Here is a 25,488-nt window from a genome sequence, read left to right as displayed (position 1 = left end):
CCTTTTGTGAGGGGTAAAGTCATGCAAAGCTCCTACTCCCCTGCAGAGGGCAACCTGGGGAGAGCTTCACCTCCTGTGTCCTTTTCTTGGGTCACTCTAGGAACTCCAACTAGAATAGGAAAAGTACTGAGAGACCCTTCCCTTGTAGAAGTGCTAGTAAGAGGGATGTTGAGATCCAAAGGAAAGGGACCAAGGCCCTGTCTAGAGTCTAGGTCATGGATTCTCAAATTACACCACCACAGATCTAGGGGAATAGGAAGCTTGGGGTACATACAATGGTATAGGATAACCCTGGCACAATTTCTGAGGACATAATCTTATTCAAATATTTTTTTAGGATGGTAGTTTCTAGTTTCATTATACTATCTAAACCAACATGGCAATAAGACTAGGTAATCACAAGAACTTATAAGCTGAATCAGGAAACTTCAGTACATAATAAAGGAATAGAAAGGAGCAGAATGAAGTAGAATTTCATCCCACTTCTTTTCAGCTTGTAGCAGGGAAATTCAGGCTTGATCCCCTTGTTAACTGGGGTATAAGTTCATGTTCCTTCATCATCAGGGCGACTTTGGTAAGGAAGTATGGGAGGTATTGACTCCAGTAAAAAGACTCTTGGTGGTCCATGGGAGTGCAGGTCCAGCTCAGGATATACCTAGGTGGTTCCAAGCTCAAAGCCCTATGAAGTAATAAAGAATATACACTTGTCTGACCTTGCCTTCTGTCCCACACTTTCAAAGGGCCAAGTGGGGCCTAAGCTAACTGGTGGATTGAGGGATAGAGGGTTTCCAACTGTCCTCCTTAGAAACAACAAACATGTGATTAGAAATCACCTTGCTACCTGTGATATTTTCAGGCAAATATTTTATAAATTTATACTTATGGGCTGAGGTTGTAGCTCAGTGGCAGAGCACTCACCTGGCATGTGTGAGGCAATGGGTTTGATCCTCAGCACCACATAAAAATGAACAAATAAAATAAAGGTATTGTGTATATCTACAACTAAAAAATTATATTTTTAAAAAAATTTACACTTTTGAGGCTGAAAATTTGAAAATGTAATACTTACTGTGTTTTTTTGAGTTACCATATCCTGAAAAGAAAAACAAAAGATGAACATAGTTTTTCTAAACAGTTAATTTTCATAAGCATTAGTCAATATTCCCCACATCATATAGTGCCCACCTTAAAACAAGAATTAATCATTTGAACCCCCACCATCTGAAAGCTTCAAATAGAAATGAACCTCTGATAATCAAAAAATTCACATTCTATGGAAAACTAACCATAATTGTTTAGCTTTGGAAGTACTGGAGGGCATTTCTGCTTATGATGGTTTTCCCATATCAGTGACAATACTTTTGTCCAAAAGATTTATTTTACTTTTTGTAGTTGTAGGTGAACAACATGTCTTTATTTTATTTGTTTATTTTTGTGTAGTGCTAAGGATCCAACCCAGTGCCTCACATGTGCTAGGCAAATGCTCTGCCACTGAGCTAAAGCTCTAACCCCCCAAAAGATATTTTGAGACTCATATTTGTGGCACCGAGTGCTCTGCATCCCACCTTCCCAGAGAAGAATGACAGTGACAGTAAGAAAGCACTTGGGAAACACTGTGCCATCCTGGGGTTTGAATAGATCAATGCAAAGGCTGCAGAAACACCATGGTCACCCTTCCTACAGAAAGAGTACTACTGGAAGTATTCCTGACACCCTATTAGAACTGTCTAGGCAGGTTCAAATTCATGTCCATTTTAGCCACTTAACAACAGGATGGTTATGCAGACCTTGAGTATATATCATTTATTTATATGCTAGAAACCAACATTTCTGCAAGAGAAAACATAATTAAATATCTGCCCTGTAAAACAAGTTTTATATAATCAGAGAATCTTTCTTTTCATCGATGGGGGTCAAACCCAGGGCCTCACACATGCTAGGCAAGCACTGTGCCACTGAGCCACATTCCTAGCCCAAGATTTCTATTTTTGATAAGAAGTTCAGATTGCTTCCTCTGGAATGACTAACTACCCATTTCCATTGTAGGAAATATTTGTCTGATTCGTTAAAAATCAAAAATTTTCAATCTCTAGCCCTGTAAAATAATTTTAAAATTATCTAGATCATAGAACTTTCCAGAGGGCTTTTCTAAAGCACAGCTGAGGAAAAATGTATTGAATTAGGAAAAAATGTTAAAATTTCATGTTTCCCATCAAAGTATAGATTAATAATCTATATACTTTCATATTTTCTAAATTCTAAGTATTCTAAATACTTCTAAGCACAGTGAAAAATCAGTAAAAGCAGCAGTTAATATCTAAATCTCTAAAGTTATTTAGGTTGGCTTATAGACTTTAAATATGTTTCTAAACTGTAGAAACTATTCTACAACATAAAGCACACTGATAAGTTTCTTTTTTTTCACTGTCATACAAATGACTTCTTCAAATACACTATGTGCTATAACTACAGAGCACCTATCTACATAAAATGCATGTGAGGTTTAACACATAATACAGATTATACAACAGAAGCAGGTGGTGTTTCTATCAGGAAATAATCTCAAACCAATATAGAACCCAGAAAAATTTGGTTAATATTAAATAACAAGAAACACATACACATACATACACACACACACACACACACACACACACACACACACACACAGCCCAAGTATGGCATAAAATTGTCTTGTTACAGTACTGAGGGAGTTGGACACTTAAAAAGGATGTCTGTAAAGACCAATCTCTAAACCCACTAGTTCTCATACCTGATTGCACATTTGGGAGGTTTAAAAAAGTCCCATGCCTGTGCAGCACACCCCAGAGATTGTGACGTGATTGTTTGGGGTGTGGCCTGGCTCCTGGGATATTTACAAGCTCTCTGGGTAATTCTAAAGTGCAATCAAGGTTGAGAAACAGTGCTGTAAAACTATTAATTTTTAAATGATTTAACATAAAGCAGGATTTTCTAAGATATTCAACAATATTAGCAGAATTTTAGAATAACGCACATCAGACATTTATATTTTGAAAATATAAGCATTTAAAAATGTTCTATATGGGCTGGGACTGTAGCTCAGTGGTAAAGCACCTGCCTTGCATGTGTGAGGCACTGGGTTCGATCCTCAGCACCACGTAAATAATAAATAAAGATATTTTTTAAATGTTCTATATTATCAAAAAATGTTTGTTTCAATCTTGCCAAAATACATTTCAGAAATTCTCAATATTACTGAAATGTATAGGAATACACTTGTTTTCAGTTTTGCTATGTTTTCAGATTAGAGTATAATAACAAATTAAATGTCGATTATATCTATGGTAAAATTTTCTGCTTATTTTGGTAACTGTTAAATATATCCCTGTCATTATCCAAGTCAAGAACTAATTTTTATAACATGTAAGTTTGGATCAAATTGTCCACAAAGGGATTCAGAGTAGTATGTTTGTGTCAATGGAAGTGAATATTTTTTGCTTTTTCTCTAATGAGTCTGGAAGTGCTCAGGTTGCCTGCAAAAGCATAATGTAGCAACGATGCTCACAGAGCAGCCAGAAATTTATAAGTGTGAGGTAGAACCAGTGGTAGGAAAAAAGGTATTGCAAAAGCAATTTTTATTACTTTTCTCACATATAATTCCTGTGCTATGTTACATTTCAGCTTGACATAAAATTCTGCTTTTCCAAAATGATGCACTCAGAGGAAGGTGAACGATGTTCTTTACCTTCAGTGACAGTGCTGTGTCTGCATCGGTATCATGGTACAGGATCACATTATTGGCCATGTCAAAGCTTTCACGGACTCCAAGATGGTAGAAGAGGGAAGGCTGTCTGGAGAAGTCACTCATGTCTACAAAAGCAACATCTGAAATGAACAAGAGAGGGATGGGAGTGAGAGGACAGATGATCTGTCTACTTAATCTACTTGTTACTGATAACTAACAGGGAGCCATGGCAATTTGTATTTCTACCATTAACCTTTTAGGTAGAGTTGGGGAATGATTTGATTTCACTTAACCCATGAACTGTGGAAGAAAAGAAGTAAGAATTTTTAAAAAAACAACAAAAACCCTCTTCCTTTTTTAAAGTGATAGGAATATAGTCTCAAAATCAGCTAATGAATTTATCTTTAATGTCATTCTTATGAAATATATATCAAATATAGTTTGCCTATTTATGAAGCATATTGTATAATGAAATGAAAACCCAGGTAAGCCCAAGTCATTACATATACACTCCCCTGATCACATCTCCTCCCTCTTGCCCAGAGGAGATCTCTATCCTCATTTCTGGATTTATCATTTCCCTGCACATGTGTTTGTGTCCCCCTCTAAATTTGTGTGTGGTAATCTAATCCCCAATGTGATAATATTTGGAGATGGTGCCTTTGGGAAGAACTCTCATGAATAGGTTTAATGTTCTTATAAGAGGCCCCAGAGAGTTGACTTGTCCCTTCTGCCATGTGAGAACACAGTGAGAAGATCCAGGCTATGAACCAGCAAGTGGGCTCTCATCAGACAGTGGATTTGATGGTACCTTGATCTTAGACTTCCCAGCCTCCAGAATTATGAGAAGTAAAATTCTGTTGTTTATAGGCCATTCAGGCTATGGTATTCAGTTATAGCAGTCTGAACAGGCTAAGACAGTATGTAAAGACATGTATAGGCATATTCTATTTATGAACTCCTAAATAATATGTTGTTCATCTTTATATGTCTTTGAATTTTATATAAATAGTACCTTTTGTATTTTCTTTCACTTGCTATTTATTTATTTATTTTTTATTTGTAGTTGGACACAATACTTTTTTTTTTAAATTTACTTTTTGTGGTGCTGAGGATCAAACCCAGGGCCTTGCACATGTGAGGTGAGTGCTTTACCTCTGAGCCACAACCTCAACCTCTTGACTTGCTATTTTTTTAAAGCAATCTTTTTAAAGGTTTAATGTGTTTCAGGATAGGTGTATTTTCTGTGTGTGTGGGGTGCTGAGGATTGAACCCAGGGCCTCATGTGTGGTAGGTGAGTACTGTATCCACTGAGCTACACTCCCAGCCCTGACTTGCTACTTTTTGATGCGATTCAACCAACTTGTTCATCTAGCTCCAGTTCCTTCAGTTTCACTTCTATACAGCTTTCCATTGAATCACAATTAGATCACAATTTTTTATCCATCCTATCTGGAGATTTTATTCATTTTTATTTTTCTATGTCCAGATGCTACAATAAACATTTCTGTGCCGTAGCTCCTCATTCACATATCCATCATCAACTTGAAAATATAAAATGTCTCCTAAAGTTGTGTCCTGTCATGAAAACTTATTCAAAAAGGAGCAAATTATTGTATCAATCACAAACATTTAAATTTGCTTAGTAGTATTAGACACCATTTCAAAATTTGTAATTTTTTGAGATGATGCAAGAGCTCCAAATTTCATGGGAGGTTCCCCACTATGTGCACTAGAGATACAGAAATATAATGTCCAAACTTCTGCTCACATTACTGTGACTTACAGCAAGTCAATGAAAATTCTGATGAAATGGAATAGAGATGAGTTGTGGGTGTCAAGTGTATGAGTGTGAGGAAACAAGAAGATAAGGAGAGGGCTGGGGTTGTGGCTCAGTGGTGGAGCGCTCGCCTAGCACATGCAAGGCCCAGGGTTTGATCCTCAGCACCACATAGAAATGAATAAATAAGGGCTGGAGATGTGGCTCAAGCGGTAGCACGCTTGCCTGGCATGCGTGCAGCCCAGGTTCAATCCTCAGCACCACATACAAACAAAGATGTTGTGTCCGCCGAAAACTAAAAAAAAATAAATATTAAAAAAATTCTCTCTCTCTCTTTCTCTCTTTAAAAGAAAAGAAATGAATAAATAAAATAAAGGTATTGTGTCCAACTACAACTGAAAAAAATATTAAAAAAAAGAAGGTAGGTAGAAACCACATCAGCACCAGGCTCCACAGGTTCTGCAGAGACACTGGGAGACTTGAGGCCAAGTGTCACCAATTGACACTTTTATTCTTTATTATATATGGATTGCCTACTATATACCAGGCATTGTGCTGGGTATCAAGGATAGAAGTGTGAATGGGGCATAATCCTTTTCTTAAAAAAAAAAAAGTACAGTACTATGCAGGGAACTAGAAGGAAGTGCACACAGAGCTACTGTGAAGGGGGCTAAAGTGAAGGAAACTGGGAGAGAGGAACTCCCAGGAGGGTGCCTAACCACTCAAGCACGGAGAGCAGTCAGAGAAAGTCTGGAGGAAGTGATGCTGTCTGTGGCCAGAGGATCTATAAGAGTTAGGAAGGTAAATGAGGGCACAATGGAGGAATGGAAAGGGAAGGAAAGAATGCTGTAGGAAGACCAGCAAGTGCAAAAGGTCAGAGACAAGTTAGGTTGTGAATGTTAATTTCCTGGCCAGAACACCTTAGGAGATGAATCTGGACTAGCAAGTACCAACTGGCAAAGGGGCCTTCCAAGCATGTTAAGAGGGCAGGACTCTACCTTGAGGCAGTGGAAAACAATGGTAGGTTGTTTTTTTTTTTTTTTTAATGGAGAACTACAAATATATATAAAAGTTGAGAGAAGAGTAGGAAACCCACATAAGAGTCCCTCACCCTCAACAATTATTATCTCATGATAAGCTCTGTTATAACTCCAGTGCTATCCATATCACCCCCTTCCATATTATTTTGAAGCAAATACCAGTTACCATATCCTTTTATTCCCAAATATTTTAGGATGCATTGCTACAATATGAGAACTCAGAGAATAAAATAGTCATAGTATCCATGCCTCACACAAAACTATTTTTTAAATAATCAAGAGAAGTTTTAAACAGGAGACAATCACATTCAAATTCACCCTTTAGAGGTTGTTGCTAATGATAGGACAAATGCATATGCTGAGGAAACACTTGACAAGACAGCTCGGCTAATTTATCTCAAATGGATAATTCTGCTCCCCACAGAGGTTTGCTCAGAGTCAAAAATAACACTGCAGCTGAGTAAATTAGACATTCTGCCTATATGATTGTTCCCTGGACTCCATTACCTACTCAAAATTAAAAATGAAGAATTTCATACTGATGCTATTTTAAAAGTGGCAACATAAGATACCAATTCCAAGGCCACAATGATTGCTATCTTTAGTTAATAAAGGAGAGGAAACAAAGGAAAGTGGTAGGGAAGGGCAGAGTGCAGGGTCGCAGGACAGCAGCCTCCAACTCCCATAGACTTATAGGCAGTCTGGAGCTTGGTGGAGTAGCTTTTTGCCAAGTAAATTAAGTTTTTATCTGGCAACACAAAAAACCTTCCTCTTTATGCCTTCTCAACATTCTATACTGGGACCTGTAGTACCTCCAGACCTGTACTTCTAGGACCTTACTACCTCCAGAAGTTCTTCTATGTCTCCACTCCAGAGGTAGTGACTTACCAGTGCCAATTAAAATAGGTCAATGCTGCTACTTAAAATAAAAAGTCAGAACAATTCATGTTCAGTAGGAAAACTGTCTCAAATTTAACACAATTTTTTTGCTTGACATTTGTCACACAGGCTACTAGCATGAATTGATTTTAAGCAATTTATTTATTTATTTACTTACTTACTTATTTTTATTTAATTTTTTTAGTTGTAGTTGGACACAATGTATTTATTTTTATGTGGTGTTGGGGATCGAACCCAGGGCCTCACCTGTGCTAGGCAAGCGCTCTACCGCTGAGCCATAAACCAAGCCCTATTTTAAGCAATTTATATCCAGACAATATTCAACTGGCTTGCTTTTAGAATTTCTAAGACACTAATTTAACAGTGGTCTGAATTTTTTTAATCATATATAAAGCCTCCAGGTTTGTTTTCCTAAAGAGACTACCAATTCATTCAAAGCTTTAATGATCACAATGGTCACATGGTCTGTCATTTACTAAATCCTTCCAAACACCTCAGGTGAATTTCAAAAGCACCTCACTGAGAGGCAGGCAGGGCAAATACTGGCTTCATTTTGCAGGTGGGCAAATTAAATGCAAACTGGTTAACAGACTTGCTCAAGTTCACTCAGCTAGGACAGGACTCAAATTCACTTTCCTGACCCCAAGTCCTATTCTCCCCAGTGCATGGATAAGACTTACTGCTGTCCTGACTCACTTTCTAAAATCAAGCCACTGAGGAGGAAGACAATGGATATATCAGGCTAAATACTAGGCAAAAGATCATAGATTAAAAGGAAGAGATAAAATTCAGATATTCATTCCCAAATATACCCTATGTTCCTAGTAGTCATTACTTTCCAGTTAGTTCCCAGTGATATAGGCCAGCCTTGGCAAAGAAGCCTGCATAGTATAACCCAGCTTCCTTGATCATGAGGCAGGCATGAACACATCCCTATCTACCAAGGTTTAACACACTTTAAAAAGTGATATACCATGGGGGACTACAAAAAGCCAAGTCCAGTAAAAAGTACACTTTAGCTGGAAAGCATTTAAATTTTACATTGAAGCACCCCTCAATTTATCAATTATAATCATGTCAAAACATGCTAATATAAAATAAGATCAAATATATATGGGCTTTTAGTTCATTCAAATTTGGAGGCCTTGGGGTTAGCTCAACTCACTTGCCTAGCATGCATGAGTCTCTGGATTCAAACCCCAGCACCATGCAAAAACAAAAAAACAAAAAAATCAACAAAAAATATTTTGAACACCATCTCGAACATAATTTTTGTTACATATTTTATAAGACTAATTTTTAGTGTGGTTTATAAGTATTGGATTTCTGTAGTAAAGCATTAGTCAACAAAATGATACAATAGTCACTAGTGAATGATTTACCAGAGAAGTTCTGTAATCATACTGGTTCATGCCAATCTTTAAATATACTCCAGCTTACCCATAAGACGATCTTCCTCCCAGCAGACTAAAATAAATAAAGAATATAAATAAGACTGGTTTTGTCTAAATGTAAATATCTGGGGTTTAGAATAAGTTTCCTACCAAAGACACTTCTAAAAAATCTGATTGGATTTAATTGCAACATTGGACATCTGAAAACTCCCTTTTAAAAAAGCTCAAATTTACTGGACAGAAGATATATTGACTAACTCCTACCATAATTTAGATCTGACTTTATCATGACTTGGGAGGAGGACCACAAGTTTGAGGCCTGTCTCAGCAACTCAGCAAGGCCCTCAACAACTCAACAAGACCCCATGTCAAAATAAAATAGATTCAGGCATGGTGGCAAATGCCTATAATCCCAGTGGCTTGGGTGGCTGAAGCAGGATGATCACAAATTCAACGCCAGCCTCAGCAAAAAGTGAGGTGCTAAGCTACTCAGTGAGACCCCATCTCTAAATAAAATACAAAATAGGACTGAGGATGTGGCTCAGTGGTCAAGTGGCCCTGAGTTTAATCCCCAGAAACAAACCAAAATTATAATAACAATGAAATAAAATAAAATAGAAAAAGAGTTGGGGATATGGCTCAGTGGGTTAAGCACCCCTGGGTTCAATCCCCAGTACCAAAAAAGATCTGACATTATCCATTACTGTTCATTGCTAACACTCTTTCAAGTTAGGCCAATTGAAAGAATGCTCTATCATGGTTTAAAATTTCTAAGACACTAATTTAACAGTGGTCTGGAATTTTTTTATCATTTAAATCTCATCTTCTAATCTTGTGAAAATGTGTCAACCTACCAATTCAGTGTTAAGAGGTCAGCAAATCCTTACCTAGTGCCACAATAGATGGGTAATAGTTGCTTTGACTATTGATGTTTAACTAGGAGGAGGGAGGGGAAGAGTGGGGACACCAGAAAACTATATCTGGTCCATCTTTTGCTTCCAAGTATCTATTTTTTCTTATAAGAATGACCAATATAAATCATTTTTGTAGCTATATAGGTGTGATCAACATGTATCCACCACTAGGTTTTCCAAAAGAGACATGGCATATATAAGCAAACTATATTTACTCATTGAGGTAAATGGACTTAGTGGGCTCTTAATTTCAAACCACTCCCAGTGAAATAATTGTAAAACACAGTATTGTATGATTTCAGGTGCTTTATCTTTCACACAAACACGTTTGTCTTTCACCCAACAATGCAGAAAAAAATGAGCTGCATTATACTGCAGGCTAGGTTGCGTTCATTGCTTTAAATGACACCAATATTATCCATGTTTTCACACCTCCCAGATCCAACTTTGGTTCCCCAGCAGCCTTTGAACACACCACCTCAAATTTTCATCTTCATCACCCAAAGACTTGTTCTCAGGTTTCTTCAACCATTTTATAACAGGATCACTTTGCCATGCATTTCTTAGGCAAATTTTTAATGAATTATGGTTATACAAAATATTGGTTATGCATAATTCATAAAAATGATAAATAATAAAAACTCCATTGTGTATATATACCACAATTTCTTTATCCATTTGCTTGTTGATGGGCACCTGGCTGGTTACATAGCTTGGTTATTGTGAACTGCACTGCTATAAACATTGATGTGGCAGTATGCCAATATTAGATCTTTTGAATATATACTGAAAAGTGGGATAGCGGGGTCATATGGTAGTTCCATTCTTAGATTTTTGAGGAATCTCCTTACTGCTTTCCAGAGTGGTTGTACTGATTTGCAGTCTCATCAACAACATATTAAATGTACCTTTTTCTCCACATTCTCACCAACACTATCTTGATCACTGCCATTCTGATTGGAGTGAGATGAAATCTCAGTATAGTTTTGATTTGCATTTCCCTGATTGCTAGAGATGTTGAACATTTTTAATATATTTATTGGCCATGCATATTTATTTCTTCTTTTGAGGAGAGAAAGTCTCTCTGTAGTTATATTGCCCATTTATTAATCAAATTATTTGGGGGGGGTGTTAAGTTTTTTGAGTTCTTTAAATATTCTAGTTATTAATCCCCTATCTGAGGAGTAGATGGCAAAGATCTGTAGATCCCATTCAGTAGGATCTCTCCTCATGCTTTTAATTGTTTTATTTTCTGTGCAAAAGCAAAAAATGTCTTTGGCAAATTTTTGAGACAAGTTTCTTATAAACCTTTTCTGACCAGCAGATAACAAGCTCTTCTTTCCACCTCTTCTTTATCTCACCTTTGAGCTACATGCAATTTTAGAGCCCAGCAGAGTTTGATGTAGTGCTACCACACACTGCAAACCATGAAAAATGTACCACTGAGTTTTTCTTTCATAGTGACAAAATTGTAGAAAAGAGTCCTTGAAAAAAAAAAAAAAAGAAAAGGGACTTTGCTTTAAGTTGTTCTCTGACTCATTAAAACGAACATCAGTCAACACCAGAAGACTCATGGCTTGCTTTTACATTTACTTCTCCAACAATACCCTTTTATTCTTAATAAAACCAACTGCTCCTTAAAGATCATCATAAACCAATCAAGACATTTGCATGAATGCTGATTTCACCTATTCTGTGTCCTGTGTTTCCTCATTGATGTCTGTCCCCACCAACTGTGGGGGGAACTGAGTTCAGGTAGTGGTGGTGACTCAGGAATATGGGATATGGGGTCATCAGTTGTTGTCCTTACCCCTTCAAGTTTTCTTAATTTTTTTTCACATACCAATTTCCTTTTTCTTAGGTGGTCATTTGACAGTGAATGTGCAAAATTTATGATTTGCATCAAGCATGCCTCAATAACCAGAGACTTTGCAGTAATTATTTACTTCTGAGAAAGCAGAAGCACTTTTGGATACAGGAGTCTCATTCTTAAGACATAAAACACATTTTAACAAACTCATCCAACAAGTTTTGAAGCTTTAGCCGTGTGAAATCCAATGCCAATCTAAGAATCATTCTAAACATCAAAATTTGTCTTTGCTGCAAGCTCATAACAAAATATTTGATGGGATACATTGGAGGCCAATTAAGCATCTGCTATGGTTTAGATACAGTTGGCATGTGGCCCCCAAAAGGTTCATATGCTGGAGGACTGCTCTCCAGTGCAGTGGTCATGAGGTAGTGAAACCTTTAAGGGGGGCACCTTAGTATAAGGTGGTTAGGTCATTGTAGCTGCTGCCCTTGAAAGGGATTAATACAGTTCTGTGAGACTCCAGGTAGTTCCTGCATGAATGGGTTATTGTTTGGGGATAATAATAAGTTAGATAGTGGTAATGATTACAGAACTCTGAATATATTAAAACCCATGGAACTATATACTTTAGATGACTGGACTACATCTCAATAAAGCTGTCAAAACCAATAAGAACCAAGTACTAGAATATTCATAGAAGCACCATTTATAAGTCTCAAACTGGGACCAACTCTAATGTTCATTTACAAAAGAAACAAATTGTGGCATCCTCTTACACAATGCTATACAGAATGACACTGAACAAATTATTGTTATATTGATATTATAGAGATATCCCACAAACATAAGTGAATGAAAGGATCCAAACACTAAAATGGTACAAACTCTATTATTTCATTAATAGAAAGTATAGAAACAGGTAAAACTAACCCATGCTGCTGTAAAATCAGTATAGTGGTTGCTCTTAGCCAGGGGTAAGGCTAGAAAAGGGCAACAATCACATGCTGGGATGCTGTTGGCATCCACTTTCTTGATCTGGGTGCTAGGTATACAATGTGTTCAGTAAGTGAAAACTCAGAAGTACACTCAAGACTATATACATATATGTGTGTGTGTGTGTGTATGTGTATATATATATATACATATATACACATACACACACACACATATATATATACCTCGATAGAAAGATAAATTAAGAGGCGTATTCAAAGTAGGGTTTTATGCTTTTTCCTCACCTCCATTCTTTAGCACAGGACAAAGAATGGAGTTAGGATGTAATCTCCAACCTCTAAACTTTTCTTACAAACTGCAGGAATATAATATGACACAACTTCCTGATGATGGGCCATCTGTCCAAGGGATTCAAGCCCTGAATCTTTTTTTTTTTTTTGAGACAGGGTTTCACTATGTTGTTGAGGCTGCTTTGAACTTGAATCCTCCTGCTTTAGCCTCTGGAGCTGAGATTACAGGTATGTGCAACCATGCCCGCTGAGCCTTCAATCTTTATTGCCCAAAGCATCTTTCATTCTATAAACTGAAGCTCTGGTACACTTATTGATGGGGGCAGAAGGTAAGGGTGTAAGGATAACAAGCATTTATGGAGCACTTACCAAGTTCAAGACACTGAGCTTAATTCACTACATAGGAGATTTTAAAAATGAGACTAAGATTAAGTTATCCAGGTCATCCAGTCAATAAATGATAAAGGATAGGGTAGAAATTCAAACTCTGGTGCCTAATACCAATGTCCTTTGACGTGTACCACTTGTATTATCAGAGCCAGTGGGACACAATGATAGTACATGTGTTGTTTTGTTTTGGAAGTTTTTTCTCCAAAAGGCAGATGGGCCATTGGCCTAAAGGGCAACCTGAGCCTCCAGAACTTTTGGGGATGATGAGATGAAAAGGAGGTAGCTGTGGTTCTACGATTTGGAATCCAAGTGCCTTGAAAGCTCATCCTGGCCAAGCCTTGTCTCCCAATATGTTTGAAGCAAGGTTTCAGGCTTGGTTTATCAAAGTCTCCAGTGTCAAACTTCATTTGAGAGGAATCACAGATGTAAATGTAAAAGATAAAACTATAAAGCTTTCAGAAGTACACAGAAGACTATTTGCACAGCCATCACCTGGGAGGTTTCATAAGACAGATAGAGTATGCAATCATGAAAGATTAATATGCTAAATTAGACTACATCAAAAATAAAAACTTCTGCTCATCAAAAGTCACCACTGAGTATATAAATAAGCAAGCCACAGTCTGGGAGCAAATGCTCACAAAATATACTTTTGACAAAGCATTTAAATCTAGAAATATAAAGAATTCATAATTCAATTATAAGATGAAAACCCAATTAGATGGGTAGGTGACTCAAGCGGACACCTCACAAAGGAAGACATCTGCATGTCAAAAAAGTGCATGGAAAGGTGCTCAACATCATTAATCATCAGGGAAAGGCAATTAAAACCATAATGAGAAATCTCTACCTCCTTTACTGGAAAGGCCAAAATTGAACAGATCAATAATACAAAATGTTGGTGAGGATGTAAAGCCACTGGAACTGTCACACATGTGTGCTAGGAATATAAAATGGTACAACCACTTTAGACAAAGGGACAGAGTTTCCTATATATACCTATACTTTGATCTAGCCATTCTACTCCTAGGTATTTACTCAAGAGAAATAAAAAATATTAGTCCACAAAAAGACCTACACATAAATGTTCCTAGCAGTTTTATTTGTATTAGCTCCAAACTAGAAGCAACCCCAATGTCCATCAAATAGGAGAATGCTGAAACCATTGTGGTATATTATTACAATGGAATAGTACTTCACATTTTAAAAAACTCAAACTATGATACCTGCGGTAATATGGATGAATCTCAAAAACATTATACTGAGCAAATAAAGCCAGGCACACTTTGTGAATACACACTGTGTGAATCTAGTTATATAAACTCTAGAAAAGGCTGATCTAATCTATAGTGATAGATGAATCATTTCTTGAGGTCAACAACAATGGGGGTAAAGGAAGGAATGCATCAGAGGGGACATGAGGGAACTTTCTGGGAAGATAGAAATGTTCTGTATTGTTATGGGGTTTGGGTTACAAATGGTTAATCATTTTTCAAAGTCAGATGAGATGTGTATTTCAATGTATATACATTTTGCATTAAAACACTTAAGTATAATAGTCAAGTAGGGGTGGTGAATGGGTAGAGGAAGAGAAAAGAATAACAGAATGTTAATAATTGCTGAAGCTGGGTAATATACATGCTTGAAATTTTCCATAATAAATAAAACATTTAAGAGGGAAAAACTTATCTACATCAAATGCTCCTACTTCTCACCACCTTCTCTTTCCCTCCCCTTCAATTCTGCCTGGCCCCTGGGCTGCCCTCCTGCAGACCCTGATTTCCAAATGAGCGCTGCTTCCTTCCAAGGCCCACCACTCCATTCTGCTGTGCAACCACCCCCCAACTCACAACCATCAACAACCAAACCCCAACAACAATCAGGCATTCCTGCCAAGTTCTGCCACACCCAATAGCTCAAAATCTGCACAAAGTATTGAGAAACATGAATTTTTCCAGGCTACTCTGTAGAAGTTCAGTCCTATGCCAGCTATTATTTGACTAAGAGTTGAATACCACCCATCTCCAAACCTGATATGTAGAAGGCTTTTAAATAATAATTTAAAAAGCTTATGGCTTATATTCCAAAACTATGCCAGCTGACCACTGAAAAGAAAACATTTTTTGCCCTAGTAACAAATAATAGCTAATAAAGTAGCGGGCCAGCCCACAAATGTCAGTTCTAAAATGTGCTCAAGGTGATCGGCAATGAATCAACTAAATGCTGCAAGTAAAATGCTTCTTTCATCAAAGTTGGCCCATGTGACTAAAAGTTGAGGAAAGTTCCCAGCTTAATGTGGGAGTAGCAGTGGCATGGAAAGGAAGCACCCCCCACCCCTCCCGACCCCTGTGGTCCAGCCAGTACTCAGGTCTGGCAGAACATAGCTCTGAGGTCTGGATAGGGGATCTTGCAGCCTGGTCCCTGGGAGTGAAATTATTGCTGTGTACCAGGTCACTTTTTGAAGCAGGGAGGAAGAGAGCAAGAAAGCTTCTGAGTTATAATTCCCATTATATTTGTTTAAAGTAAAACCATAATCATATCATAGAAAATAACACAGTATAAAAAATGTGGACAAAAAGATAAAGAACCAGCATGTGCAGCATACACATGAAGCCAGTGTTTCATTCCGGTGTGTCCAGTAAGTTCTGTTAGTCTCTTCTATCAGACATGTACTACTGAGGAAGGTTCAGACTCAGAAACAGCATTACGACATACTTTATTTCTTAATAAAGGCATAAGTGCAGAATGCCTATGTCCTGGCCACCATTTTCAACAAGGTTACCAACAGAAACTCTATTCTGAATTTCTTTTAAGGGCATCCAATAAGTTTGGCTTCATCTCAAAAGGAGAAATCAAGTGTCATCTGAATCCACTAAAAGCCGAAGGATAAGCAAAGTATGGTGACATGCCTATAATCCTAGCCACCCTGGAGGTTAAGAGTGGAGGATCCCAAGTTCAACACCAGCCTCAGCAACTTAGTAAGGCCCTAAGCAACTAAGCAAGACCCTGTTTCAAAAATAAAATATAAAAAGGGCTGGGAATGTGGTTCAGTGGTTAAGCACCTCAGGGTTCAATCCCTGGTACAAAAAAAAAAAAGGGGGGGGCTGGGGATGTGGCTCAAGCCGTAGCGCGCTCACCTAGCATGTGTGCGGCCCGGGTTCGATCCTCAGCAGAACCACATACCAACAAAAAGAGATGTTGTGTCCGCCGAGAACTAAGAAAATAAATAAATATTAAAATTCTCTCCTCTCTCTCTCTCTCTCTCTCTCACTCTCTTTTAAAAAAAAAAAAGGATAGAAAGTCCCAGGATCAAGAAAACTGCATCTGTTACATTGAAGAGTTTGCTCTCTGGCAGAAGATCAATCATTAAATCAGTAATCATTTAATTGCAATTGTCTTATCTGCTAGGAAAGAACCCCTCAGCATGCAAAAGCTAGCAGGGAGGAGTAGAGGAGTCTGAGAAGGTTTCCTGAAGAACTCAACTGTGAATGCTGAATAGCTACTGGCCAGAGGAAGACTGCAGGGTAAAGGAGGGGGGCTTAGCTACAGTGGCTTCTAGGCAGACAACATGGATTTGAATATACCAAGACTGGCCCAGGGCTGGGTGCTGTGGCACATGCCTGTAATCCCAGCCACTTAGGAAACTGAGGCAGGAGGTTTGCAAGTTCAAAACCAGCCTAAGGAACTTAGCGAGACCCTATCTCAAATTTTTTTAAAAGGGCTAGGATCCAGGTGTGGTGGTGCACACCTGTAATCCCAGCTGCTCAGAGGCTGAGGCAGGAAGATCGTGAGTTCAAAGCCAGCTTCAACAATTTAGCGAGGCCCTAAGCAACTCAGTGAGACCCTGTCTCCAAGTATAAAAAGGGCTGGGGATGTTGCTCAGTGGTTAAGTCCCCCTGAGTTCAATCCCTGGTATCCCACCTCCCATCCCCAAAAAGACTAGCCCAGCTTTGAGAGACCAGTTAAAAAGCTGTTGGTAGTAACCTAGATGACAGATGATGGTAGTAGGGCACAAAGGGAAATGGGCAGATTTGAGAATCAGTTTGGAAATAATAAACCAGATTTAGCAATGAGCAATGATAGAGTCAAGACTAACTCCTGGGTTTTCTTTTTCTTTCTTTTTTTTTTCTTTTTGGTCCTAAGCATTGAACCCAGGGACACTCAACCACTGAGCCACATCCCCAGACCTTTTTGTTCTTCTTATTTTGAGACAGGGTCTCACTAAGTTGCTTAGGACCTTACTAAATTGCTGAAGTTGGCTTTGAGCTTATCATCCTCCTGCCTCAGCTTCCTGAGCTGGTGTGCACCACCGTGCCTGGCAACATGTCTATTTTTATAGAAAGCCAATATCATTATTGGATTAAAAACCAACAGTCACTACAGAATCATTTAATATAAAAAAAGAAATTTTTACCCAGCCTCCAAAACTGATGAAACTGTGAAAGGAAATAAAATGCCTCCCCTCACATGGCTGTTATTAACCTAATGCCTCAAGCATATCATTTGTATTTTCTTAGCCCATATGGAGGCACTACTACAACAGTAAGGATCCGTGACATGAGATGATCCATGGCTCTCTCTTGACAAAGTATGTCTTGGCAGACAATTTTCTAGCAGTTAGGCTGGATTTTCACAACCTTATCACTATAACAAATAATCTATGTTTTAGTACACTGACAGACAAAAAGTTTCTCTCTTGTTTATGTAAAATCCAAAATGGATGTTCCTGTTGCAACTGCTGTCCTTCAAAAGGTGACCCAAGGATTTAAGCACCTTCCATCTTGTGCCACCACTGTCTTCTACATGAAGCTTCCAAGGTCACCATGCAGACCATGAAAAAGGATGGGAGAATTTGGGGAGGCCTACTACATGCAGCAACACTTTGGCCAAAAAGTGACAAACACCACTTCTACTTACATTCCATTGGTCAGAAGTAGTGGTACATCTCCCTAGGTAAGGAATGTAATGGTCACTTTAGCAGCACAAATAAGTGGCAGCCACCCAGCTCTCTCCACAATTTCTTTTTTTAATTTATTCTTTTTAGATAGATATACATGACCATAGAATGTGTCCACCACAATTTTTATCCCCTGATTCTATACAAGCCAGCCAGAATCAAAAAAAGGGGGGGGGGGTATCAGCATAGAGGAAAGTCAAATGATTAATGTGCAGATTAAAGTCCTAGTCTTGGTTTTTATCTATGTTTAAAAAATGCAAGCATTACATTATAAACAGTAATACTTCACAACTTTTTAAAAAATCACTGTAAAGTCAGGCACTGTGGTACACACCTGTAATCCTAGTGGCCTGGGAGGCTGAGGCAGGAGGATCACAAGTTCAAAGCCAGCCTCAGCAACTTAGCAAGGTCCTAAGCAAGTTAGTGAGACCCTGTCTCAAAATGAAGAATAAAAAGGGCTGAGGATGTGGTTCAGTGGTTAAGTGCCCCTGGGTTCAATCTCCTGTACCAACAAATAACAACAAAAATCACTGTAAGCATAATTGAAGAAAAAAATCAGAAGCAAGTCCCTGGGGTCAAGAAAGTGGCATTTATAATGAGGTTCTGCTGGGCACAGTGGTACATGCCTATAATCCCAATGACTCGGAGGATGAAGCAGGAGGACTGCAAGTTTGAGGCCAACCTCAGAAATTCAGCAAGGCCCTAAGCAACTTAGTGAGACCGTGTCTCAAAATTTTTTTTTAAATAATAAAATAAAACAAAGGACTGGGGATGTAGCTCAGCAGTAAAGCACCCCTGGGTTACATCTCCAGTACTAAAAATAATAATAATAATTTTTAAATAAATGAGGTTCCAAGAGGAAAGGAGTGAGGCAAAGTCAGACCCAATAGGTATGGAAGATTACTTGTGCCTCAGGCAGTTATGGACAAGGCTGTTCTTGTCATTTGAGCAGTTAATAGCTAACTTAAGGAGGCTTCCAATTAGTGTGGAGGCCCTCACTTAGATTGGACATTAACCACCAAACTAACTGGAGAGTAAAGCTACATCAATAACTTGGTGGACTCCCAGGAGATAATAAATTGAATTCTACCAGTTCAGAGCTCATTTCAACATGTGCTACTATAATAAATATATTCAATTATAGCATCCAGGGGAACTAGTCTCCATGGTCAAAATGGCTGGAAAGTATGAAACCAAATCACATAGGGTTCCTCACTGCAGGATGTCTCAGTCTTATGTTCACAAGCATTGAAGGCTGCTCTGGAAAATACAGACCAAACACACTGCACGAGCTGAGGTCATAACTAGGGATTCTAGTAAAATGACAAGATAGGCAAACCAAAGGCATATCCTGAAGCAGTTTGTCTTAGGAAAAGAGGGACATCCTTTGTTCTGTAATACTGGAAATAACCAGGCAATTGACACTTGAATCGACAGGTTTTACAGTTTTCAGGACTCCTTTTTGCAATGGATGATAGATGCTAGATTAATCCAATCAAATATGATCTTTCTAGGAGCTAAGGACACAAAGAGATGGCCACCAGCTCTGCTAAAAGTAAATGGGATGCTCCTCAAAAAAATTAAACAGAATTATCATATGCCCTAGCAACTCCACTTGTGAGTATATAACCAAAAGAAACCAAACTAGGGATTCAAACAGATAAATGTACAACCCATATTCAAAGCAGCATTATCCACAATAATCAAAGGTAGAAGCAACCCAAATGCTCATTGATGGATAAACAATGTGTATATATACAGTGACATTATTATTTAGCCTTAAAAAGGAACTAAATTCTTTTTTAAAATATTTTGTTTTAGTTGTAGTTGGACACAATACCTTTATTTTATTTTTATGTGGTGCTGAGGATCTAACCCAGGGCCCCACGCATGCTAGGCGAGCGCTCTACCACTGAGCTACAACCCCAGCTCAAAAAAAGAACTAAATTCTAAGAACAATTCTACAAACTGGGGCTGGAGATGTGGCTCAAGCAGTAGCACGCTCGCCTGGCATGCGTGCGGCCTGGGTTCGATCCTCAGCACCACATACAAAGATGTTGTGTCCGCCGAAAACTAAAAAATAAATATTAAAAAAAAATTTCTCTCTCTCTCTATCTCCCCCTCTCTTTAAAAAAAAATTTCTATAAACTGAAATATGGGGGAACCCTGAAGACATTATGTTAAGTGAGATAAGTCAGTCACAAAATAACAAATATTCTATGATTCCACTTATATGCAGTATCTAAAGCAGGCAAAAATTCATAAAAACAAAGTAAAATAGTGGTTACTAGGGGTTGGGGGAAACTGAATAATAGGGAGTTATTATTTAATGGGTACAGAGTTTCAATCTGAGATGATAAAACCCAAATTGTTCAATATGCATAAGAGGATTTTCTCATACTCTCCATGATATGATAATGGCATATACATATGTTTACACATTTGTCCAAACATACAGAACATACAACACCAAGAGTATAATCTAAAGACTTGGAGTGATAATGACCTGTCAGTGTACGTGTACTACTGTGTTGGAGGATGCTGAGAGTGGAGGAGCTCATTGTGGGTAGCAGAGCAATGCAGGAGGCCATGGGAAATTTCTGTACTTTCCTCTCAATTTTACTGTGAGCCTCAGAGTGTTCCTTCTTTGTTTTGTTTTGTTTCTTTTTTCTTTTCTTTTTTCTTTCTTTTTTTTTTTTTTTTTGGTACCAGGGATTGAACCCAGGGATGTTTAACCACTGAGCCACATCCCAGCCCTTTTATTTATTCATCTAATTTATTTATTTATTTATTTATTTTATTTATTTATCTAAATATTATCAAATATTTGAGACAGGGTCTTGCTAAGTTGCTTAGGGCCTCACTGAATTGCTAAGGCTGGTTTTGAACTCACAATCCTCCTGCCTCAGCATTCTGAGCTGCTGGGATTACAGGCGTGCACCACCAAGCCTGGCTGAAAAATAAAGTCTTAAAATAGTAAGATTGCATAACATTTTAAGTGTGCCACTGAAACACACACTTTAAAAACAGTTAAATTGGTAAATTTTGTTATATATTTATACACACACACACACACACACACACACACACACACACACATACTGCCACAATTTTTAAAAGGTGCTGGGTAGTTTTCTTCCCCAACAGTGTCCACTTGTTCTTGCTTAGGTGCCTGTGACGTTCTTTAGCTCATTCAATCAATCCCAGACTGAACCACATATGACAGAACAAAGAGATGGAAAGATACAATCAAACTCAGCCTTGACTTGCTATGAGAACAGGAGATAAGAAGTGCTTAAGTGTCACTTCTATGACCCTTCAAAACACACCTGGGATGGCTCAATAGTTGCCCTCCCCTCCTTTTTCTAGAAAAACATTTTCTAAGGGTACCTTGGCAACGAGGAATACATTACCTCTTTGCTGTTCCACACAGTAACCACCTATGCCTATGAAACACTTAAAATGGGACTAGTCTAATAAAGAACTATTCTATTTTATTGCATTTCAACTAATTTAAATGTAAAGAGCCACATATGGCTAGAGGTTACCAAACTGGAACCTCTAGGTAGAAGCAACCCAAATGCTAAAACCCCAGTTTAAGGATTTTATACAACAGCCAAAGTGGCAGATTTATATCTTTTTGGTGGAAATATCAAAAAGCTGTGAGGATGGAGCTAGGGTTGTGGCTCAGTGGTGGAGTGCTTGCCTAGCACGTGCAAGGTCCTGGGTTCGACTGTTCCATCCCCAACCCCATGTAGAAACACACACAATTAAACTACTATGACAGGACTGCATGCCCGGAATTTGAGGGCAAGCCCCCACTTATCTTCTCATATGCTTTTAGGTTTAAGGTAGACACTGTCACTCCATTTTATGTGCTGCATCACATAAAAATAAATAAATAAAATAAAGGTATTGTGCCCAACTACAACTAAAAAACAAATATTTAAAAAAAAAAAAAAGCTGTGAGGATAGAGATCAAGAAGCCAGGAATGGGGCTGGGGTTGTGGCTTAGTGGTAGAGCGCTTGCCTAGCACATGCGAGACACTGGGCTCAATCCTCAGCACCACATAAAAATAAATAGGGGCTGGGGATGTGGCTCAAGCAGTAGAGTGCTCACCTGGCATGCGCAGGGTGCTGGGTTCGATCCTCAGCACCACATAAAAATAAAATAAAGATGTTGTGTCCACCGAAAACTAAAAAATAAATATTAAAAAAAATTCTCTCTCTCCTCTCTTAAAAAAAAATTCTCTCTCTTAAAAAATAAATAAATAAAATAAAGGTTAAAAAAAGGAGAATGCTTTAAAAAAAAAAAGCCAGGAGTGGGTATGGGTGTGGGGAGATCATCTATTTAATTCATAAACGCACTCATCACAGTTACTACGTATCCTTTTTCAAAACTATGAAAATAATTTGGGGTTGGGGCTGTAGCTCAGTGGCAAAGCACTTGCCTAGCATGTGTGAGGCACTGGGTTTGATCCTTAGCACCACATAAAAATAAATAAATAAAGGCATTCTGTCCATCTACAACTACAAAAAAATATTTTTAAAAATAATTTTGATTATAACAAGGTATTGAGAAGTAATTTATTCAAGACCAGGACAAGGTTAACCAAAAAGAGATACATGATGTAATCAAAAATTCAAGGCACTCTAGACCACAAGCAAGCAAAGCTGATGTGCTTGTTCAGTAGCTCTGGAATTGAAAGCCTGAGATTTGATATCTGAGCCTTCACACCGAACCTGTTAGAAGGGACACTATTAGCAGGTGAAGACCTGGTACACATGCATGTGTCCACACACACAGAGTCCCACAAAAGTAAATTTTTCAGAGTTGACACCAGCAGGCAGGAGGACAGAGTTGTGCCTAATGGCAAAAGGGACATTCAGAGAAGGGTCTGTTCAAGCTTTAACCTTGGAGCAGAATGAACAGAAGTGGAGAAAACCAAGTGGTTCTAGTGAATGGCCTCCTGAACAACTTCTCAAAAAGATGAGGTGCTGAAAGGTATACTCAGTACAGTCAAAAATGTCACGAGTGTTTTCTCAATGGGTCCAGCTGCCACTTGTTTAAACAAGCCTGACACCCCAACCCCTTACAGTTGGGGAGGATTTGCTCTGCAGAAGAACCACATCCATGCTGCCACCAGTAAAAAGAGAATTATCTGGGCTGAGGGTGTAGCTCAGTGGTGGAGTGCTTGCCTACCATGCATGAAGCCCTGGGTTCCATCCCCAACACCACACAGAAACACATACAATTAAATACTATGACAGGACTGCAAGCCCAGGATTTAAGGGCAATCCCCCACTGATCTTCTCATATGATTTTAGGTTTAAGGTAGACACTGTTACTCTGTTTTGATCAGGGGAAGACAAGGATTCCCAGGTAATTACTATCTCACATCTAATGCTTATAAATGTCACTCAAATGCCAAAAGCTTGTCACCAAAGTTGCACCATAAAAAAAACAATTCAGGGTCCGGGGCTGTAGCTCAGTGGTAGAATGCTTGCCTAGCACATGTGAGGCACTGGGTTCCATCCTCAGCACCGCATAAAAATAAACAAAATAGGGGTAGGGATGTGGCTCAAGCTGCTCGCATGGCATGTGCGGGGCGCTGGTTTCGATTCTCAGCACCACATAAAAATAAAATAAAGACACTGTGTCCACGGAAAACTAAAAAATAAATTAAAAAAATAAAAAAATAAACAAAATAAAAATATTGTGTTCATTTACAACTTAAAAAAATTAAAAGAAAAAAACAATTCATTGCACACCTGGAGAAATTTCTTCCAACTTGACGTACTGATTTGAAGGCTGAATTGACAAGGCACACTTACCTAGAGACCTAGTATGCCACTCCAGCAATGGAGACCTTGAAGCCCTGAATGCTTGTGCACTGTGGTAGAATACACCCCACCATCAGTGTGTGTTGGCGCCAGGAATTAAAATGTGCAAAAGAATACTGGAGTATTTCTAAGAGGCAAAACCACACCACTTGTAAGACACCGATTCCAGCTCTTGGCTGCGAGGTGAAATCACTGGGAAGCAAGCATTAAGCACCCCTGAGGCTTCCGTGCCCTGTTGTCACTGGCCTGGGGTGGGCATGGAGAGTTTTAACAGCTCCCCAGGTGGTTCTAATGTGAATCCTGCAACTGGGACCCATGCCAGTATGGGGCATGCCAGGAGTGAGAAAAGTTGGAGAACTGGGGTTGTGGCTGCTGTGTGTGTGTGTGTGTGTGTGTGTGTGTGTGTGTGTGTGTATGTTCAGCATCATCTGGGTTACTGGCTGCTTCTTGGGTTATGGGATATTTTAAAAGACTGAAGGAAAAAGGGTCTAAATGCCAGTGGCCTCTATTTTCTTATGTTTAAAAGGGCACGACACTACCTTAGTGGTCCAAAATTCAGGGAGTATGGGGAGCGGGGAGGAGAACTAAGCGTAGCGACCCAGGGAGGGAGTGCCATGGCTTCTGGGAGGATAAGGAAAGCTGGAGTGGGTTGGGGACAAAGGGGGCACCCGCCCTCACCTGCATCGTAGAAGGCATCGAGCACCGCCGTCTCCCCGAAGTCTAGCTCCCCGAAGGGCACGGAGGTGAGGTGGGCGCCCTCAGCCTCGCAGGCCGGAAGTAGGCACTGCAGCGCCCCGGCCTCAGGGCCGCCGACGGCGCCGCCTTGGGAGCTCTCGCTGCGCATGTATATTGCCCGCAGAGCCCGCGGTGGCCCGCCCCCGCTCCCGCCGCAGCTGCCAGCTGCAGCGTCCTCCGCGGCTCGGTCGGGCTCAGCCAGCCCCGTCGCGTCCTCCCCTCCAGGCGGCAACTGGCACTGGGGGGATTCGGCCGCCGCCCCGAGTGCCCCAGCCAGGGGCGTCCCGTTGCCGCTCTCCATGTGACTGCCGGCGTGCCCTTCCCGGATACCTCCTCAGAGCCAGTGGCTGGCGGCTGGGAGTCCGCTGGGGGCCACAAGTTGCAGCGTCCGTGCAGTCCCGGCACCTGCTCCTGGGACGCGGACCCAGAGAGCAACAGGTGGCCTAGCGGCGGCCAGGTGACGCCAAAGGCCCCTCAGAGGCGGACTGAAGCTCCAGCCCAGCTGCCCTGAGCGCCCTTTGAAGGCCCGCGAGAAAGAGGCGGGGGCTGGGGACGTCAGGGCAAGCGGAGGGGGCGGCTGGGACGGGCGACGGGGCAGGAACAAGGAGGGCGCCCCCTGCCGCCTCCCCTGGGCAGCTCCTGGAGTTGCGGAGCCAGGAATTTCAAGCCTTTTTTTCTTTTCTTTTCTTTTTTTCCATCCCTCTAGTCTGACCACTATTAGGAGCCCCGATTACTTTTTTCTTAAACAAG

General features: G+C 39.6%; 1 protein-coding gene across 1 annotated transcript; it reads right to left on the bottom strand.

Moving 5' to 3' along the window:
• Nucleotides 1-1,018: 1,018 nt before the first annotated feature.
• LOC120890582 (mitogen-activated protein kinase kinase kinase 15-like) lies at nt 1,019-25,265 on the bottom strand. Its single transcript, XM_078036881.1, has 3 exons — nt 24,682-25,265; nt 3,728-3,867; nt 1,019-1,093 (listed from the first exon to the last, which is right to left on the bottom strand). Exons 1-3 carry the CDS (start codon nt 25,037-25,039, stop codon nt 1,019-1,021), a joined length of 573 nt encoding a protein of 190 aa, XP_077893007.1. The 5' UTR covers nt 25,040-25,265.
• Nucleotides 25,266-25,488: the final 223 nt, after the last annotated feature.

Source organism: Ictidomys tridecemlineatus, unplaced genomic scaffold (genome assembly GCF_052094955.1).
Source record: "Ictidomys tridecemlineatus isolate mIctTri1 unplaced genomic scaffold, mIctTri1.hap1 Scaffold_52, whole genome shotgun sequence".
Classification (NCBI taxonomy): Eukaryota; Metazoa; Chordata; class Mammalia; order Rodentia; family Sciuridae; genus Ictidomys; species Ictidomys tridecemlineatus.
Note: the sequence above shows the minus strand (reverse complement) of the source record. Positions and strands in the feature narration are given on the sequence as shown.